We start from the raw sequence: 21,519 nt of genomic DNA, 5'->3' as shown, positions 1-21,519 counted from the left end.
GGGAGGTCGGCGGTGTCGTGGGCCGCAGTAAATCCGGCCGGGGTACGTTCTCAGGGAGAGTCTGGGCCGGTGAAGGGGGTCTGGGGAACACGGGAGTGGTGAACAGTGAACCGGGACACCAGTGATCACTAAACGGTGACCCTGCATGGTGAATGGGGAACGGGGGGGGGGGGGGCGGGTGGTGTAGAAGCGTAACTGAGGAACGGCTATCCGTAAATGTGGAAACCGGTGAACTGTGACGGGGGAGTCGGTGAACGGGAGACCGGGGTTCAGTGAACAGGTGATCGACAAACTATGCACAGGGAGCGGGCAGAGACCAGTGAACAGGAGACCGGGAAACGGGGTTCGGTGGTTTCCAAGCCTCCTTCTGCAGACAGGAGCGCGGGTACCGTCAGGAGCCAGACCCGCCCAAGAGCGCCGCCCGGTGCGGGTGGATCGGACCTCTCCCCCGCTCACTGATTCGCCGCGGACCAGCCCGGGGAGACTTGGACCAGGACATATATGGGCTGAGGTGCTTGGGCAGCTCACCGACATTCGGCGGCTGTTCTCTGTACCGGTTTCATGGCGTGGGCTTCGTTCCTCGTCCTGTTGGCAGCATCAGCATCGGCGTCGGCGCGAGTGACAACGCGGTCAGCCGGTAAGCAGCGGGCACACACGGGAGCCGCTCCCGGGGGTGCGGAGCTTGGATCCCGGGCGGAAAAGAAAAACTGCGGACGCCGGACCCCGGTGGCTGGGGACACCTCCAGCCCGAGCATGTGTGCGTGAACTGGTCGGCGCCGTTCCCCTGGAGCTAAGAAACACGGGATCTTCCTGTGCGGGGGAGGGAGGAGCGAGCCCCGGTACCGGACAGGACGATCCAGCCAGGGTATCAAGTGCCCACCCCGACCCTAACCCGGCGGCAAGGCTGTTTTTTCACAGTGGCGCCGGCATCCAGTCGCAAGTCCATGCGTCGGGGAAAAAAACGGGAGCGTGTCCCGGCCCGGAGAACACCCTGAGCGAAGCCACTTCCAACTAGGAGCCGGTGGGAGAGGGAACCTCCCGGCCAATAGGAGAGAGGGAAATCCCTGGCCTGTGAGAGGGGCAAACTCCCAGCGAGAAAGGGAACTTAGCAGCCAAAGAGGGAGTCCCTCCATCCGAGGAGAGGGGCAACTCCTCGGCGGGAGAGAGTGTCCCGGTCAGTGGGGGAGTATTCCAGCCAGGGGAGATCCCACATGGAAGAGAGGGGGAACCTCACAGAAAACGAAGGAGCATCCCAGCCAGTTGGAGCCTTCCAGTAGGATAGAGAGGGTGCCTGCCAGCCGAGGCAGTTGGCCGTCCATTGCCAGTTAACATGAAAATGGGTATTGATGTCAAGAGTTCACTCCATGCTCCGTCACTATACCACACCGCCCCTCACTATTCCTCACTAAACCCCACCACCCCACAGTACACTCCTGACCATACTGGCTGATTAGCACCTACTGCGATTTTGGTACCAGGAGGTGAGCAGCCAGACTGAGACTGAACCCGATGTGGACACGGTCGGACTGAGACTGGACCTGGTGCGGACACGGTCGGACTGGGACTGAACCTGGTGCGGGCACGGTCGGACTGAGACTGGACCCGACCAGACTGACCCTGGACCTGGTGTGGACATGACTGGACTGAGACTGGACTCGGTGTGGACACAGCAGGACTGAGACTGGACACGGCGGACTGAGACTGGACCTGGTGTGGACACGGTCGGACTGAGACTGGACTCGGTGTGGATACGGTCAGACTGAGACTGGACCTGGTGTGGACACGGTCGGACTGAGACTGGACTCGGTGTGGACACGGCGGACTGAGACTGGACCCGGTGCGGACACGGTCGGACTGAGACTGGACCCGGTGCGGACACGGTCGGACTGAGACTGGACCCGGTGCGGACAAGGCCGGACTGAGACTGGACCCGGTGCGGACACGGTCGGACTGAGACTGGACCTGGTGCGGACAAGGCCGGACTGAGACTGGACCTGGTGCGGACAAGGCCGGACTGAGACTGGACCTGGTGCGGACACGGTCGGACTGAGACTGGACCCGGTGCGGACACGGTCGGACTGAGACTGGACCTGGTGCGGACAAGGCCGGACTGAGACTGGACCCGGTGCGGACAAGGCCGGACTGAGACTGGACCCGGTGTGGACACGGTCGGACTGAGACTGGACATGGTGCGGACACGGTCGGACTGAGACTGGACCTGGTGCGGACACGGCCGGACTGAGACTGGACACGGCGGACTGAGACGAGCTGGTGCGGACAAGGCCAAACTGAGACGGGACCTGGTGCGGACAAGGCCAGACTGAGACTGGACCCGGTGCGGACACAACCAGACTGAGACTGGACCCGGTGCGGACATGGTGGACTAAGACTGGACCCGGTGCGGACAAGACCAGACTGAGACTGGACACGGTGCGGACACGGTGGACTAAGACTGGACCCGGTGCGGACACGGTGGACTAAGACTGGACCCGGTGCGGACAAGGCCAGACTGAGACTGGAGCCAGTGTGGACACAGCAGGACTGAGACTGGACCCGGTGCGGACAAGGCCGGACTGAGACTGGACCCGGTGCGGACAAGGCTGGACTGAGACTGGACACGGCGGACTGAGACTGGAGCTGGTGCAGACAAGGCCAGACTGAGACTGGAGCCAGTGTGGACACAGCAGGACTGAGACTGGACCCGGTGCGGACAAGGCCGGACTGAGACTGGACCCGGTGCGGACAAGGCTGGACTGAGACTGGACCTGGTGCGGACACGGTCGGACTGAGACTGGACCTGGTGCGGATAAGGCCAGACTGAGACTGGACATGGTGCGGACACAGCCAGACTGAGACTGGACCTGGTGCGGACACGGCCGGACTGAGACTGGACACGGCGGACTGAGACGAGCCGGTGCGGACAAGGCCAAACTGAGACTGGACCTGGTGCGGACAAGGCCAAACTGAGACTGGACCTGGTGCGGACAACTCCAGACTGAGACTGGACCTGGTGCGGACACAACCAGACTGAGACTGGACACGGTGTGGACAAGGCCGGACTGAGACTGGACCCGGTGCGGACAAGGCCAGACTGAGACTGGACCCGGTGTGGACAAGGCCAGACTGAGACTGGACCCGGTGCGGACAAGACCAGACTGAGACTGGACCTGGTGTGGACACAACCAGACTGAGACTGGACCCGGTGCGGACACGGTGGACTAAGACTGGACCCGGTGCGGACAAGACCAGACTGAGACTGGACACGGTGTGGACAAGGCCGGACTGAGACTGGACCCGGTGCGGACAAGACCAGACTGAGACTGGACACGGTGCGGACACGGTGGACTAAGACTGGACCCGGTGTGGACACGGTGGACTAAGACTGGACCCGGTGCGGACAAGACCAGACTGAGACTGGACCTGGTGCGGACAAGGCCAGACTGAGACTGGATCTGGTGCAGACAAGGCCAGACTGAGACTGGATCTGGTGTGGACACAGCAGGACTGAGACTGGACACGGCGGACTGAGACTGGAGCTGGTGCAGACAAGGCCAGACTGAGACTGGATCTGGTGTGGACACAGCAGGACTGAGACTGGACACGGTGGACTGAGACTGGAGCTGGTGCAGACAAGGCCAGACTGAGACTGGACACGGTGTGGACAAGGCCGGACTGAGACTGGACCCGGTGCGGACAAGACCAGACTGAGACTGGACACGGTGCGGACACGGTGGACTAAGACTGGACCCGGTGTGGACACGGTGGACTAAGACTGGACCCGGTGCGGACAAGACCAGACTGAGACTGGACCTGGTGCGGACAAGGCCAGACTGAGACTGGATCTGGTGCAGACAAGGCCAGACTGAGACTGGATCTGGTGTGGACACAGCAGGACTGAGACTGGACACGGCGGACTGAGACTGGATCTGGTGCAGACAAGGCCAGACTGAGACTGGATCTGGTGTGGACACAGCAGGACTGAGACTGGACACGGTGGACTGAGACTGGAGCTGGTGCAGACAAGGCCAGACTGAGACTGGAGCCGGTGTGGACACAGCAGGACTGAGACTGGACCCGGTGTGGACACAGCAGGACTGAGACTGGAGCCGGTGCGGACATGGCCCAACTGAGACTGGACCTGGTTTGGACACGGTTGGACAGAGACTGGACACGGTGTGGACACGGCCAGACTGAGACTGGAGACATCCAAGCTGCAGCTCTCCAATGCAGAGGAAAAGCTGTATGGAAGACAGGTAAGCTTCAGGGAACCTGAAATAATTTGGTTCACTTAAATATCACAGCTTTCTCAATTTTTTTAATATCTTATCAGAGCTTTAAATGATGGTTTGTTTACTTCAATTGTTACTTTAAATTTTACTGCTTCCTGACTGCAAAAGCTGTTAAGAAAGACGTTTATCTTTGACAGTTGGCTAAGTTAGGGTGTGACTAAGCTGACTGTCATTCTCTGCAACAGTCTTCGGGTGACACTTATCTCAGCTGTCCATGCAAAGGTATGTATGCCAGGATAGGGAAACTCCGACAAGGACATTCCCACCATTCTCACAGGACATCCATGGGCCAGGCGATGGGGGAGCAGGTGGCTGACCCCAAACTCTGGGCCAATGAATCTGGAAAGGTTATTGTTCCTGCATTTGCAAACCACCAGCTTAAATGTGGTGTTTTTTTTACTTTCCCAAGATGAGTGTGGCAACCCTCCACACCTGGAAAATGGATCACCCTCTGTGGAGTTCCTATCTTCGACATCTTTTCCCGTGGGTACCAGGGTGTTGTATCATTGCTACCCTGGTTATGTCCTCCAGCAAGAAAGCTCAGGTTCGGTCAGCTGTGAGGAGGGTTTAACCTGGACCCCACTGGATGCCACTTGTGAGCGTAAGTCATAGACATAGAGTCATAAAGTGCTACAACACAGAAACAGGCCTTGCAGCCTATCTAGCCCATCCTGAACCATTATTCTGCCTGGTCCCCTTGACCCTCACCTGGACAATAGCCCTCCATACCCCTCCCATCCTTGAATTTAACCAAACTTCTCTTAAAAGTTGCAATGGAACACATATCCAGCACTTCCTCATTCCACTTTCTTACCACCCTCTGAGTGAAGAAGTTCCCCTTAAATATTTCACCTTTCACCCTTAACCCATGACCTCTAGTTCTAGTCTCACCAAACCTCAGTAGAAAAAAACAGTTTGCACTCACCCTATCTATACCCCTCACAACTTTGTATCATCATTGTCAATATATATGATGTAGGTGATCAAGGTCTATCCATGACCATGATTGTTCTTGGCAAATTTTTCTACAGAAGTGATTTGTTATTGCCTTCTTCTGGGCAGTGTCTTTACAACACCATTATCAATACTCTTCAGAGATTCTTTGCCTGGTATCAGTGGTCACATAACCAGGACTTGTGATATCCACACCTGCTCCCATGACTTCTTGTGACCCTATAGCAAAGCAGGTGCTACACTTTGCCCAAGGGTGATCTGCAGGCGAGCTGAGGAAAGAAGCACCTTACACCTCCCTTGGTAGAGACGTATCCCTATCCCGCCACCCTCAATCAATTTTGTGTACCTCTATCAAATTCACTCCTCATTCCCCTTTGCTCAAGGGAGTAAAGACCTATTCAACCTTTCCATGATCAGGGTATCACCCTGCCAAACTTATGCACATGCCTTCCTCAGTGACAGCTTAGTCAGAACAGGGATCCTTCTGCAAATACAACCAGCTGCACTTCAGTATATATGTGATCACAACAGGAGATGTTTAGCTCTTCAATTCTGACTCTACCACACGGAGCTGGGGTATTATACCATCCAGTGTTCACCTGGACTTCCAGGAAGGCGATCAGACATTGATAGGCTCTTTCACATTCACTACTCACACACTCTGTGGCTATGTAAAAAACTCTAAGTAAATTTTATTGTCAGAGTACGTATATGTCACCATATACAACCCTGAGATTCATTTTCCTGTGGGCATACTCTGCAAATCTATGGAATAGTACCTATAACAGGATCAATGAAAGACTAGAGTGCAGAAGACAACAAACAGTGCAAATGCAAATATAAATAAGTAACAAGAACTTGAGGTAATGAGATAAAGAGTCCATGAAAGTGAAATCATTAGTTGTGGGAACATCTCAGTGGATGGGCAAGTGAGTGGTGTGTCTCCGCCCTTTTGTTCAACAGCCTGATGGTTGAGGGGTAGTAACTGTTCTTTAACCTAGTGGTGTGAGTCCTGAGGCTCTTGTACCTTCTACCTGATAGCAGCAACAAGAAAAGAGCATGGCCTGGGTGGATCTCCAGTGATGGACACTGCTTTCCTACAAGAGCGTTTCATGTAGATGTGCTCCATGGTTGGAAGGATTTTACCTGTGATTTACTGGGCCAAATCCAAAACCTTTTGAAGATTTTCTGTTCAAAGACATTGGTGTTTCCATACCAGGCTGTGATGCAGCTAGTCAAAACACGTTCCACTACACATCTATAGAAGTTTGTCAAAGTTTCTGATATCATGCCAGATCTCCTCAGACTCCAAAGGAAGTCGTGGCACTGCCATGCTTTCTCCGCAATTGCGCTTGCGTGCTGGGACAGGACAGGTCCTCTGGAATAGTAACACCCAGGAGTTTAAAGTTCCGGATCCCCTCCCATGTTAAATCTTACTGAGCTGTTACAATGTTGATTATTGACGATGAACACAGAACAGGTCAGCTCAGGAACAGGCTCTTCATCTCAGTGTCAATGCCAAATTAAACTAATTCTCGTCTACCCTTCCATTCCCTGCACATTCACATGTCTATCAAGCACCACTATCATATCTACCTCCACCATTCCAGACACCAACCACTCATCCTGTAAAAGAAACTTGTCCTGCACATTTCTTTTCATCTTTCGTCCTCTTATCTTAAATGTGTACCCTCTCATATTACACATTTCAACCCTAGGAAACAGAAACAGTTGTCTACCCTATCTTTACCTCTTATAATTTTATAAATTTCTATCAAGTCTCCACTCCATTTCTCCAGAGAAAATAACACAAGTTTGTCCAACTTTCCCTCGTGTCTCATGTCCTCTTATCCAGGCAGCATCCTGGTGAACCTCTTCTGCACCTTCTCCAAAGCCGCCACATCCTTCCTGTCCTCCACAAAATAGCCCAAGTGCAGCAATTCCAAAGGTTTATCAGAACAATTTTTTAAAGAAACTTCTCACGGGAGAGATAGCTCCCCAAACTGGGAGGTTGTCAAAGAGCAGAGTCTCAAGATAAAGGGGTGGGGGTTTAGCAAATGAGGACAGTGACACGATAGGCCTCTATCTGAGGCTGTGGAGAGCTAGGCACAGTATATTTAATGCAGATGTCGATAGATTTTTAGGTATTAAGGAAATCATGGATTTGGGATTAGTGCAGCAAAGTGGTACTGAGATAACATGTACATCAAAAATACATTGAGAAGTGTTGTTTGCATCAATGACCAACAGAGTCTGAGGACGTGCTGGGGGCAGCCCGTATATGTCACCATGCTTCCAGCACCAACATATGCAGCATGCCCACAACTTGGTAAGTCTAACCCAGACATCTTTGGACATTGGGAGGAAACCCAGTCACAGGGAGAACGTACAAACTCCTTACAGGTCATGGCAGGAATTGAATCCTGATTGCTGGTACTGTAAAGCCTTGTGCTAATCACTGTGCCACCATGCCACATAATATGATCTTACAGAAAAGCAGAGAAGGAGCATTGGCCAAATGGTTTGCCCATATTTACTTAGCAGTGTGGAGGAACAGAGTCATCTTGGGATCCACATCCATAGATCCCTCAAAGTTGCTGCACAAGTTGTCAAGGTGATTAAGAAGGTATACGATGCGTTGGCCTTCATTAGTTAAAGGATTGAGTTCAAGACCCATGAGGTAATGTCACTGCTCTATAAAACCCTAGTTAGAGCACATTTGGAATATTTGAGCTCCTGATGCGGCCTCCTCTACATTGGTGAGACCCATTGTAAATTGGAGGACAACTTCGTCAAGCACCGCCACTCCATCCGCTGCAAGTGAAACTTCCCAGAGGCCAAACATTTTAATTCTGATTCCCATTCCCGTTCTGAAATGTCAGTCCATGGCCTCCTTTTGTGCACCTCAGGGTGGGGGAGTAACACCTTATATTCTGTCTGAGTAGTTTGCAACCTGATGACACAAATATCAGTTTCTCCTTTCAGTAAAACCTCTCCTCACATACTTATAACTTACCCCTGGGGTCCCCTCCTCCTTCCCTTTCTCCTGTAGTCCACTCTTTTATCCTATCAGATTCCACCTCCAACCCTGGACCTATCCCACTCATCTGGCTTCACCTATCACTTTTGACCTATCCTCTTTCCCTCCAGCTTTTTATTCTGGCATTTTCACCCTTCCTTCTCAGTCCTGAAGAAGGGTCTCAGCCCAAAACATTGACTGTTTATTCATTTCCATAGATGTTGCCTGACCTGCTGAGTTCCTCCAGCATTTTGTATGTGTTGCCTCATGAGGGTAAGGATGTGGAAGCTGAAGAAAAGGTGCAGAGGAGGTTTACCAGGATGCTGCCTGGATAGGGTGAGCAAGCTGGGGCCTTCCTCTTTGTTGCAACGGAGGATGAAAGACAACTTGATTGAGCTGTACAAGATAAGCATAGATCAAGTAGATAGCCAGAATTCTTTCTTCCCCACCCCACCCCCAGACAGAAATGGCTAATATGTGTAATTTTAAGGTGATTAGAGGAAAGTATGGGTAGGCTTTTTACACAGAGAGTGGTGGGTGTGTGGAACACAATGGTAGAGTTGGTGGCAGAGTCAGGTATATTAGGGGCACGTAAGACACTCTTAGATAGGCACATACAGTACTGTGTAAAAGTCTTAGCCAGATGTAAAAAAAACTTTGTAAAGCAAAGATGCTTTCAAAAATAATGAAATAAAAAGTTTCTAAATATCAAAAATGCTATAAAGAGCAGTAAATAGTAAAAAAAAATCAGATCAATATTTGGTACGACCTGTATTTGGCTTTAAAAATGCATCAATTCTCTTAGATACACTGCCGTGCAGTTTTATAAGAAAACCAGCTAATAGATTGTTCCAAGCATCTTGGAGAACTTGCCACAGTTCTTCTGCAGACTTTGGCTTTCTCGCTTGCTTCTGACTCACCAGGTAATTGCAGACAGCCTCAATGATATTGGGATCAGGGCTTGGTGAGGCCAAACCACCTGAAACCATTTAAGAAATCTGAGGCGCCTAAGATTTTTGCACAGTTCTGTTGTTAATAGAAAAATGGAGGGTAATGTAGCAGGGAGGGGTTAGATTGATCTTAGAGTGGGTTAAAAGGTTGGTCCAACATTGGGGCTGAAGAACCTGTAATGTTCTATGTTTGTGTACAGTTTTTGTTTGACTGTAAGATCTGACCTGCTCAGTGCACTTGGATGTAAAAGCCAGCTCAATGTCAGTAGCAGACAAGAAACCAAATAATGGAAGACAAGTGTAGCATTTCCAAAGGGAACCAGTGGGTATATTTAGAAAGGAAACACATGCAGGGTCTGAAGGGGAAAGCAGGGCCAGGGATCAATCAAACAGCTGTTTCCAGGAGCTGCCAGGGCTTGGGAGAAGTCTGCAGACTCCTCTGATTGTCTGGTTCCAACATACAAGGAAAGGTTTAAATTTCAGGTGACTCCCAGGTCTACTCACAGGCAGAGTAGACATTAGCATCAGAGAGTATGGTTTTAGTTCAACTGGGTTAGTTTAGATTTCATTCATTTCCTTTCACACAAAGAGTAGATCCTGCACCTGGTGTGTCTTCCCCCCCACCCCCACCACCTCCCCTGTAACCTCAGCCAGATTTGAAAGCTCACACGGCAAGATTCTTCGAATGCTTGCAGCCATCTCCGAGCAGTGCCTCAGATATCAAAGACACAGCGCATGCACTCTCCCCGTGCAAGCTCCAGTTAAAGATTTGCTATTTCTTTCACAGTTACATTGACATATCAAAAACATGGAGTGAAATGTGTCATTTGAGTCGACAACCAACAGTCCAAGGTGTACTGGGGGCAGGGCATGCTTCCGACACCAACAAAACAAGCACACAATTTGCCAACCCTAGCCCATATGTCTTTGGACTGTGGGAGGAAACCAGAGCGCGGTCACGGAGAGAACATACAAACTCCTTACAGGCAGCAGCGGGAATTGAACCCTGGTCGCTGGCGTTGTAAAGTGTTACACTACGTGCTATGCTACTGTGACACCCTCTTCCACCTCTTTCCCTACTGGCAGCATCCTGCAGGCTTTCTCCTCACATTAATCCCACTCCATTTAAAAAAAACAGGTGGAAATGGAATAGATGCGGATGTAGGGGAAGGAAGAGTATGATTCTGAGTGACGTTTATTTTTGTTATTTTATTTTTTGTTTGCATTTTATCCCATTGTAAAGCACATTGGACTATATTGTCTGTGTGAAAAGTGATTGATAATTAAGTTATTATTATTATTATTAAAAGACCATAAAACATAGCAGAATTAAGCCATTTAGCCCATCAAGTCCACTCCACCATTCCATCAGGGCTAATTAATCATCCTTCTCAATTCCATTCTCCTGCCTTCTCCCTGTAACAGTTGATGACTTGACTAATCAAGAACCTATCAACCTCCGTTTTAAGCATATTCAATGACTTGGCTTCCACAACTGTCTGTGGCAATGAATTCCACAGATTCACCAACCTCTGACTAAAGGAATTCCTCCGCATCTGTGTTCTAAATGGATGTCCCTCTATTCTGAGGCTGTGTCCTCTGGTCCTAGACTCCCCCAATATAGGAAACATCCTTTTCACATCCACTCTATCTAAGCCTTTTAATATTCGATAGCTTTCAATGAAATCCCCCCGATCCTTCTACACACCACTGAGTACAGGCCCAGAGCCATCAAATGCTCCTCACACATTAACTATTTCATTCCATGAATCATTCTTGTGAACCTCCTCTGGACCCTCTCCAATGTCAGCATATCTTTCCTTTGATGAGGGACCTAAAGCTGCTCACAATACTCAAGGTGTGCTCTTATTTATAGGTAGGGTGCCTAAGACTTTTGCACAGTACTGTTCATCAACTACAGAGAGTTGATGCAGAGAGCAAGATTGTAAATCTGGCAAGAGCAAAGGAAGTTGGGAATGGTGAGGCTGGAGTGCCATGGGAGGGGGGTGGGATAGGTAGCAGAGAATTGGTTCCGTGGGGTGGGGTGAGGGTGGTGTCAGAGCAGACCCACCCAGCCCTGAGACACCAGGTAAGATAATTTGATTCCGAACAATTGGTTTATTAATTACAGGATGCCTTTCTGGTGCATCCCACTCCCTCCCCCTTTTCCCAACTATGATTGCCCTCTCTCTGCTGTCTTCCCATTCTCAGTCCACAACAGAGACCCATATCAGAATCAGGTTTTTCAGCACTTGCATGTCATGAAATTTTGTTGTTTTTTTTTGTAGCAGCAGTACAGTGCAATACATAAAATTACTAGACTGTGCAATAGTCTTAGGCCTCTAACTATATATATGTGCCTAAGGCTACTGCACAGTACTGTATTTTGTAACATCAGGGTAGCATGGCAGTGTAGTGGTTAGTGTAATGCTCTACAGCACCAGTGATCAGCGATCAGGGTTCAATTCCCGCCACTGTCTGTCAGAGGTTTTGTATGTTCTTCCTGTGACTACATGGGATTCCTCAGGGTGCTCCAGTTTCCTCTCACATACCAAAGGTATACAGGTTAGTGTTAGTAAGTTGCGGGCATGTTCTAAGACCATAAGAGCAGAGTAGGCCATTCAGCCCATTGAGCCTGCTCCAATATTCTACCTCTGGACCCCCTCCAATGCCAGCACATCTTTTATAGAGCCTAAAACTGCTCAGAACACTCTGTCCATTGAAGTATTGACTGTACTGCTGCACCAAAACAACAAATTTCACATTTTTTTCAGTGATAATAAACCCGATTCTAATTCTGTGTCGGCCCAACATTGTGGACCAAAGGGCCTGTATAGTGCTGTACTCTTCTAAAAATCTTTTTGGTAATTGATAACTTTGCTTTTCACTGTCCAGGAGTCGACTGTGGTAATCCAGAGGAGATTGAGAATGGAGTTTTTGTGGCTCCTTCTACTGTGTTTGGAAGTGTGGCTGTTTATCAGTGCAACGAAGGGTGAGTCTGTGCATATCCCTGAGTGAGACTGTTAACAAGACCATGTTTCTGCTGGTGTGCCTGTATCTACCTTGAGGACCAGGGAAGCGGCTTTAATGTCTCACCGACAGAATACAGTGGGTGATGCTGTTAAACACTGTGTGGTGTTATCAGAACAGACTGTGAGAACAGACTCTGAGCATTGAGGTCCGTCACTGAGAGCAGGTGAATGTCTGAAAGAGTTTGCCGAGGGGTGGGGTGTGTTTTGGGTTTTGTGTCAGTGAATTCCTCCCGGTGTGGTCATCAGTAGCCCAGCACTGGGAGGTGTCACAGACCTGAGACACGAGGCCACGCAACGATCTCTTTGACCGGGTTCAGGGCAGCCTGGGAGGTTAGCAATGCACCCAAAGGTGCTACAGCACCCGTCACATAGAAAGTCCAGATGCCAGGTGGTCACTCAATTCCTCATGTCTGCTCTGCCATTCACAGATCACATTACACCTGCTCAAACCCCAAATCCTTCAATTCGCTTCATATCTAAATATAGATTGCAGCAGTGTGTACTAGCTACAAGATGCACTGCAGCAACACACCAAAGTTTGTAAGGCAGCACCTCCCAGACCCATGACCTCTACCATCTAGAAGGACAAGAACAGATACCTGGGAACACCACCACTTGGAAATCCCCCTGCAAGTTACTCACCATTCTGACATATCGCTGTTCCTTTATTGTCGCTGGGTCAAAATCATGGAATTCCCTCCCTAATAGCACTGTGGGTGTACCTACAGCTTAGGGACTAAGAAGGGTGTTTCACAAGTGTGCCCATTACACCACTGACATTTAGGGCAGGAATGTAGGCCCTCCATCTCTTGGCAATGTTCAGGGCTTCCTTCATTATGTCAGTAGCTTCCACTTGGTTTTCACTGCCAGTCGTGCAAGTTCCAGCTGGAGGCTCAGGAATACCATCACACTCAAACGTAGAAGGATTCTTCACTGATGTTTCAGAAAGTTTTGTTTGACCAGTCAGGGTTATTAGCCCTGAGCTGAACCCCCAAACCTGGAGGACCAGTGGACCACTCTTAGTCAGGCCTCTACCTTTGACCTGTTTGGCACGGGTGACCCTACCAAGAACCAAAGGACAAAGCTCTGACTCCAGCCAACCTAGCTCTCTGGGTCATTGAGGCAAGCAAGCCTCCAAACTTTACTTTACTTTACTTTATTGTCACCAAACAATTGATACTAAAGCGTACAATCATCACAGCGATATTTGATTCTGCGCTTCGCGCTCCCTGAAGTACAAATTGAAGTAAATATAATAAAAATTTAAATTATAAATCATAATTAGAGAATAGAAAAGGGAAAGTAAGGTAGTGCAAGTCAGGTCCGGATATCTGGAAGGTACGGCCCAGATCCGGGACAGGATCCGTTCAGCAGTCTTATCGCAGTTGGAAAGAAGCTGTTCCCAAATCTGGCTGTATGAATCTTCAAGCTCCTGAACCTTCTCCCGGAGGGAAGAGGGACAAAAAGTGTGTTGGCTGGGTGGGTCATGTCCTTGATTATCCTGGCAGCACTGCTCCGACAGCGTGTGGTGTAAAGTGAGTCCAAGGGTGGAAGATTGGTTTGTGTAGTGTGCTGGGCTATGTTCACAATCTTCTGCAGTTTCTTCCGGTCTTGGACAGGACAACTTCCATACCAGGTTGTATTGCACCCTAGAAGAATTAGTGAAGATTTTAGGGGACAGGCCAAATTTCTTCAGCTTTCTCAGGAAGTAAAAGCGCTAGTGGGCCTTCTTGTCAGTGGACTCTGCTTGGTTAGACCAAGTCAGGTCATTCGTGATATTCACCCTGAGGAACTTAACACTTTTGACCTGTTCCACCTGCGCACCACCTATGTAGATGGGGTCGTGCAGTCCGCTACTCCTTCTGAAGTCAACAACCAATTCCTTCATCTTGCTTATAGGTTATTGTCTTTGCACCATGCCACCAGGTTCTTAATTTCCTCTCTGTACTCAGACTCATCATTACCCAAGATACAGCCTACAATTGTGGTGTCATCAGCAAACTTATATATTGAGTTCGATAGAAACTTGATTACACAATCATGGGTGTACAGTGAGTACAGCTGGGGACTGAGTACACAGCCTTGTGGGGCACCGGCACTCAAAGAGTGATTGTAGAGGAGAGCTTGTCCCCTATTTTTACAGTTTGGGTCCCGTCTGTGAGGAAGTTGAAGATCCAGCTGCAGATCTGAGTGCTAAGACCCAGGTTCCGGAGCAAAAACAAGGCTGTGGTCCTCTTGGAGGAAGAAGGGAGCTTGTTTACTTTCTAAGTTGAGAATTGCAGCATCTGTAGTTTTTTTTTTGATAATTGCAAAGGGGAAGGAAGAGCCCTGCAAAGCCACTAGGAGACAGTGTGAGAGTTGTTAGCTGGACCCATGGCAATTTACTCCAGGAGCCCATGTCTGGAAAGTGAGGGCTGTTGATATGTTTGGTTGGGAGGAGTTTTTCTCCAATCATGACAATCCATTACCATGCACGTAGACATAATCAGTGCAATCTTCGCTTGTGGTATGTCCTCCGAATGTCTGGCCTTTGTATATTTATCAATTAGTTGATTGATCGTCACTATAGAAACTCAATTGTGAGGTCGCAACGAGACCCCCTCCCTACATCACAATTGAGCTTCCCTGATGATAACCAATCAACTGATTGATGAGTAATAAAAGGCCAAGCATTTGGAGGACATACTACAAATGAACAGCACACTGATTATGTCTTCTCGCATGGTGACAAAATACTTGCAAGTAAATTGCCAAGATCACAGAACAACTCAACCCAACCATCAACCTCCCGAGTACCACATTTTCAGAGTTGATATGTTTGTTTGTTTGTTTTAACAGCACAGGGAGCCCACAGGGTACACCTAGTACATCCTCAGTGTTCAGGGCAAACTTCATGTCAAGAGGCTACCACCAGGATCACTCCTCACCCAGTGCCAGGCATCCCAGAACTTCCTGTGGGATCAGCTGCACCCCCACCCTGCCTCTAACACTAGGCTCCATGGAATTTACTCTACCCACCTAGCCCCAAAATTCCCATATCTAACATCCACGGAATATTGGTGCATCTGAAGAAAAAAATCTCTTCAAACATCTTCCTTTACAATTGGCTACCATCTTTGACCAAATGCGGATAATTGGTCTTCGAACAGCTTTACTTGTCACATGTACAAATCGAAACACACAGCAAAATTCGTCTTGAGTCCACAACCCCAATCAGTGATCACTGTCACTATAAGGAGTTATATTAACCACTACCATACCATACTGTCCTGGAATGATGTGCCCTTTCTTAACACTACTAACTCTCTGCAGGCAGATGTGGCACTAAGTTAGCACTGGGAGTCTTTCCTGTCCAACAGATGTTAACAGTAAAGATTATCTCAACTTTTCCTGGTGACTTGTTTTTCAGATACAGGATGAGCGGAGGAGGTGTGCGTATATGTGGTTCCAGTGGCTGGACGGGTCAGGCGCCAACCTGCACGGGTAAGTTAATCTTGTTGTCCTTCCTAAGGACCAGATACATTTAACACCTGATCACTGAGTGACTCTGTAGCATCTGATATATCTGACCCAGTTGGTGGACTGGGGGTGGAAAGAGAACTCTGACTGCAGCCAGGAGATTCACCTGTTCCTCTGGTTTGTTTGCACTGTTTAACCCAGCCTAATACATAAACATTCTCTTCTGTCACTCCAATCTTCAACATTTTCTTTCCACAATCAAAAAGAGATATAAAACAAATTCCTGATGATCTGATTGTGCATTCAATTTATGAAATTATAGGCATTCTATGTCAAAATCATGTTTGTTGTCATGTGTTGAGTTCAAGGGTCAAGAAGTTATGTTCGGCTTTCTAGTTAGGCTACATCTGGTGTATTGCGTACAGTTCTGGCCCCATTATACAAAGGATATTGAGGCCTTGGAGAGGATGCAGAAGAGATTAACCAGGATGTTGCCTGGATTAGAGGGCATGTGCTATAACAAGAGTTTGGACAAAGTTGGCTGTTTTCTCTGGAGTAGCAAAAGCTAAGGGGAGATCTGTTAGAGGTTTATATGATTATGAGAGGCATAGTGTAGAGAGACAATATATTTTTCTAACTGTTGAAATGTCTAATAGCAGAGGGCATGTATTTGTGGATAATTTCAAAGGAGATGTAAGGGGCAAGTTTTTTTTGTATACAGAGTGCTGGATGCTTGGAACGCATTGCCTGGGCTGGTGGTGGAGGCAGAAACAAAGTTCAAAGTAAACATTATGGAGTTTTAAGAGATGGCATATGTATCAATATTACAGTGGATAAAGGGAATTACAGAGGCACAAGAGAGTTGGCCAGAATTAACTGGAAAAGAACACTGGCAGGGATGATGGCAGAGCAACATGGCTGAAATTTCTGGAAGCAATTCGGAAGGCACAATATATATACATGTCGAAGAGTAACAAGTCAAAGCCAATATAAAAGCCAAAGAGCGGGCATACAATAGAGCAAAAATTAGTAGGAAGTTAGATGATTGGAAAGCTTTTAAAAGCCAACAGAAGGCAACTAAAAAGTCACTAAGAAGGTAAAGGTGGAATACAAAAGTAAGCTAGCCAATAATATTAAAAGGATACCAAAAGTTTCTTCAGATACATGAAGAGAGGCGAGAGTGGATATTGGACCAATGGAAAACAATGCTGGAGAGGTACTAATGGGGATCAATGAAATGGTGGACAAACTGAATAAGTATTTTACATCAGTATTCATGGCAAAAGACACTAGCAATATGGTGGAAGTTCTATGTGTCAGGGGACATGGAGTGTGTGAAGTTACCATAACTAGAGAGAAGGCTCTTGGGAAACTGAAAGGTCTGAAGGTAGGTAAGTCAGCTGGACCAGATGGTGTACACCCCAGAGTTCTGAAAGAAGTGGCTGAAGAGATCATGGAGGCATTAGTAATGATCTTTCAAGAATCACTGGGTTCTGGAATGGTTACAGAAGACTGGAAAATTGCAAATATCATTCCTCAAGAAGAGAGAGAGGCAGAAGGAAACTATAGGCCAGTTAGTCTGACCTCAGTTGGGAAGATGTTGGAGTTGATTATTAAGGATGAGGTCTCAGGGTACTTGGAGGCACATGATAAAATAGACTGTAGAGAGCATGATTTACTCAAGGCACAAATTTGGCTAACAAATCTGTTTGAATTTGAAGAAATAACAAACAAGTTGACAAAGGAGAATTGGTTGATGTTGTGTACTTGGATTTTCAAAAGGCCTTTGACAAGGTGCCACACATGAGGTTGCATAACAAGCTACAAGCCCATGGTATTACAGGGAAGATTCTAGCATGGATAAAGTAGTGGCTGATTGGCAGAAGGCAAAGAGTAAGAATAAAGGGAGCTTTTTCTGGCTGGCTGCCGGTGACTAATGGTGTTCCACAAGGATCTATGTTAGGACTGATTCTATTTACATTATATATCAATGGTTTGAATGATAGAATTGATAGGTTTGTGGCAAAGTTTGCAGATGATATGAAGATAGGTGGATGGGCAAACAGTTTTGAGGAAGTAAAGAGGTTACAGAATGATTTAGACAGATTAGAAGAATGGGCAAAGAAATGGCAAATGGAATACTGTATTGGGAAGTGTATGGTCATGCACTTGGGTAGAAGAAATTAAAGCTTTGACTATTTTCAAAATGGAGAGAGAATACAAAAAAAACTGAGGTGCAAAGGGATGGGAGTCCTTGTGCAGGATTCCCTAAAGGTTAATTTGCAGGTTGAGTCTGTGGTTGAGGAAGGCAAATGCAATGTTAGCATTCAATTTGAGAGGACTAGAATATAAAAGCAAGGATGTAATGTGGAAACTTTATAAAGCACTGGTGAGGCCTCACTTGGGAGTATTGTGGGACTTCAGGGTTCGAAGGAGGTTCATGAAAATTATTCCAGGATTGAATGGCTTGTCATATGAAGAGCGGTTGATGGCTCTGGGCCTGCATTTGCTGGAATTCAGAAGAATGAGAGGTGACCTCATTGAAACTTATTGAATAGTGAAAGGCCTTGACAGTATGGATGTAAAGAGGATGCTTCTTATGGTGGGAGAGTCTAAGACTAGAGTACACAGCCTCAGAATAGAGGGGTATCCTTTTAGAACAAAGATGAGGAGGAATTTCTTCAGCCAGAGAGTGGTAAATCTGTGGAATTCTTTGCCACTGGCAGCTGTGAAGGCCAAGTCTTTGAGTATACTTAAGGCAGAGGTTGATAGATTCATGATTGGTCAGGGCATGAAGGGATTGGGAAGCAGGCAGGAGATTGAGACTGAGAGGAAAATTGAATCAGCCATGATGAAATGGCGGAGAAGACTCAAAGGGCCAAATAATCTAATTCCGCTCATGTATATGGTCTTATGGTTTATATAGGCATGTGAATATGAGGAGAATGGAAGGTTATGGGCATTGTATAAGCAGAAGAGATTAGTTAGCCATTTCATTACCAAATTTGTTCATCACAACAAAGGGCCTGTTCCTGTGCTGTACTGTTCTATGCCCACAAGTACATGTGCGCACAGGTGCAATGAAAAACTTACTTACAGTGGCATCACAGCATTGGATAAGAAGCACTCAATATAAATTATACACAATATTACAATAACATAATTAAAACAAAATTAATTCAATTTTGGTGTAAAGTGAGCAAAGTTGTCATTGCGTTACTAAATCACAAACAAGAGAAAATCTGCAGATGCTGTAAATCCAAGCAATGCACATAGTGTTGCTAAACTGTGGTGATTAGGGCTGTGCCAGTTGGTTCAAAACCTGAATGGTTGAAGGGAAGCAGCTATACCTGAACCTGGCAATGTGGGACTTCAGGTTTTTGTACCACTGGAACAAGATGATAGCTTGGGAAAGGGTGAGATGGTTATTGAATGTAGGCAGTAAATACACGTGGATGATAGAAAAATAGAATGTGGGAGAGATGGGTTGGAATGATTTTAAAGCAAGTTAACGGATCACATTGTGGGCTGAAGGACCTGCACTGTTCCATGTTGTAATGTGGGCAAGGTCCCACATGAATACTTCTCATCTGTATTCACCAAAAAATATGTGGCAGAGAGTGAGTTCAGGGAGGGGTATGTGGATTATCTGGGGCAAGTCAGGGGATGTTACAGGACTGATAAATCTCCACGCTCTATCCATGTTGCTATGGGAAGCAAGGGAACTCTGAATGAGGGGCTTGCATATTTGTTAACTTCAGGTGAGGGTCGAGATACTGGAGGATAGTAAATTTTGTTCCATTATTTAAAGAGGCTGCAGAGATAAGTGGGGTGAGCCTTGTGTCAGTGACAGGAAAACTACAGTATTAAGTCCAAAGGAATAGAATTTTTGTATATTTGGAATGAAAGAGGCTCATTAGGGATAGTCATGGGTTTGTGTAGAGAAACCCTTCCTCACTAATTTGATTGAGCTTTTTTGAAAAGGGAATTAAGAGGACCAAAAAGGGCAGGATAGTAGACATTATCTATATGGACTTCCATAATACACATGTCAAAGTCCATGATAATTTGGTATCATATGTTAAAGCACATAGGATCCAAAGTGATCTGGCTAATTGTGTCCAAAATTGGCTTGGAGACAAGATGCAGAAGGTGATGGTGGAAGTCTAACCAGTGCTGTACCACAAGTATTCTTGTTCTTGGTGTCCATGGTATGCTTTAATAGCTTGGATGTGAATGTAGGAGGACTGATTAGTAAGTTTGTAGATGACATGAAAGTTGGTGTATTGTGGAAGGTTGCCAAAGGCTACAACAGGATATAGATCAGATGGAAAGTTGGGTGCAATATTATCAGATGGAAATTAAGCCCAAGTTCAAGGTGATGTATTTTGGAAAGTCAATAGGGTTAGGGTATAAGCAGTTAATAGTAGGGTACCAAAGAATAATGAACATTTGAGGGATCCAAGAACATTGTTCCCAGAAAATGGCTAAACAAGCAGACAGGGTGGTGACGCATTCTGCATTCTTGCCTTCATAGTTTGGGGCATTGAATATAAACTTTACAAACCCCAGTTACACTGCACTTGGAATTGTGTGTGCTCTTCTGTTTAACACACTACAGGAAGGATGTGGTTGTGCTGGAGAGGATGCAGAGGGGATTCACCAGGAGGTTGACTGCATCGGAGGACTTTAATTATAGGGAACATAGATGGATACAGTCCTTAAGTGTGCACATAGGATTAGTTATCAGGAAAGGTTGAAGGTTAGCTCTTTATTCCCTGGAGAGCAGGCGAATAGGGGGAGATCTTATACAGGTTTACAAAATTATGAGGTGCATAGAAAGGGTGAATGTTTGCAGGCTTTTTCCCCTCTCTGGTGAGACTAGGGCTAGAGATTATAGGTTTAAGGTGAAAGGTGAAATACTCAAGGAGAATCTGAGGATGAACTTCTTCACTCAGAGAGTGGTGTGAGTGTGGAATGACCTGCCAGCAAAAGTGGGGGATGCGGGTTCGATTGCAAGTTAATGGATGAGAGAGGTATGGAAGCCCATTGTCTGACTGCAGGTTGGCATCGACTAGATGGGCCAAAAGACATGTTCCTCTGCTGTAGTGCTCTATGAATCTACGACCAATGCCAATAGGCAAAAAGGTTGGCATCAACAGCATGGGCTGAATGACCTGATACTACACTGTACAACTCTAACACAAGTCACAAATGTTCTTTGACAACACTTTTATATTAAAAACAAGCACTGGAAGAAAGTTTTTCTTTGTTCTTGAAACTTCGTTCTCAATTATCAGATTGTGCTGGCTTGGTTGTGTTAATCTCCAATAACATGAAAATATATTAACCAATAAGAGAGTCATTGAGGAAGTTCAGGAACGATTATAGAAATTTCATGATTATATATACAATCATAAACTGAAAATAATCATATTAATTCTTCATGCAGTATCTACTGCAGCTGGAATCCTTAACGAAATGATCACATTTGGACATGAGCTCATCAACAAGGAAGAAAACGTGATCAAATCATACTACCAGCTTCTGGAAAGGGAACGCGAACTTCTTAGATCAAAAGAGAAGCTTCTTCATGAAGCAGAGCAGTATGTTAATCAAAATATTCCTTAAAGAGTTCTAAATTCTTCATGCTTAAATGTTATGATTTAATAATCACATCAGGTTTTACTAAAGTTATATTCCATGTAAACCTGAGAAATTCTGACATTGTTAAAACGGCATGCTCATTTGTGGTATTGGAATTTCTATTGTCAATGGTCTTGAAGAAACTAATAAAATGAAGAATGCACAGTAAA

At 46.7% G+C, this 21,519-nt stretch overlaps 1 protein-coding gene across 2 annotated transcripts; it reads left to right on the top strand.

The window, feature by feature from the left end:
* Positions 1-382: 382 nt before the first annotated feature.
* Positions 383-21,519, top strand: LOC140717052 (complement decay-accelerating factor, GPI-anchored-like). Of its 2 annotated transcripts, XM_073030236.1 has the most exons (5): positions 383-637; positions 4,699-4,890; positions 12,108-12,204; positions 15,654-15,727; positions 21,156-21,519. In XM_073030236.1, exons 1-5 carry the CDS (start codon positions 562-564, stop codon positions 21,332-21,334), a joined length of 618 nt encoding a protein of 205 aa, XP_072886337.1. In that variant the 5' UTR covers positions 383-561; the 3' UTR covers positions 21,335-21,519. The 2 variants fall into 2 exon arrangements, with proteins under 2 accessions (XP_072886337.1, XP_072886338.1); XM_073030237.1 differs by lacking the exon at positions 4,699-4,890 and having other exon boundaries at positions 409-637.

This window comes from Hemitrygon akajei, chromosome 27 (assembly GCF_048418815.1).
Source record: "Hemitrygon akajei chromosome 27, sHemAka1.3, whole genome shotgun sequence".
Taxonomy (NCBI): domain Eukaryota; kingdom Metazoa; phylum Chordata; class Chondrichthyes; order Myliobatiformes; family Dasyatidae; genus Hemitrygon; species Hemitrygon akajei.
The sequence above is the reverse complement of the archived record's forward strand: the minus strand, read 5'-3'. Positions and strand labels throughout refer to the sequence as shown.

Bases quoted from the DNA above. Each gene is read 5' to 3' on its own strand.
- LOC140717052 (XM_073030236.1), top strand. From the start codon at position 562: ATGGCGTGGGCTTCGTTCCTCGTCCTGTTGGCAGCATCAGCATCGGCG. The intron at 4,891-12,107 runs GTAAGTCATAGA...TTCACTGTCCAG, and splicing joins ACTGGATGCCACTTGTGAGC to GAGTCGACTGTGGTAATCCA. The intron at 12,205-15,653 runs GTGAGTCTGTGC...CTTGTTTTTCAG, and splicing joins GTTTATCAGTGCAACGAAGG to ATACAGGATGAGCGGAGGAG.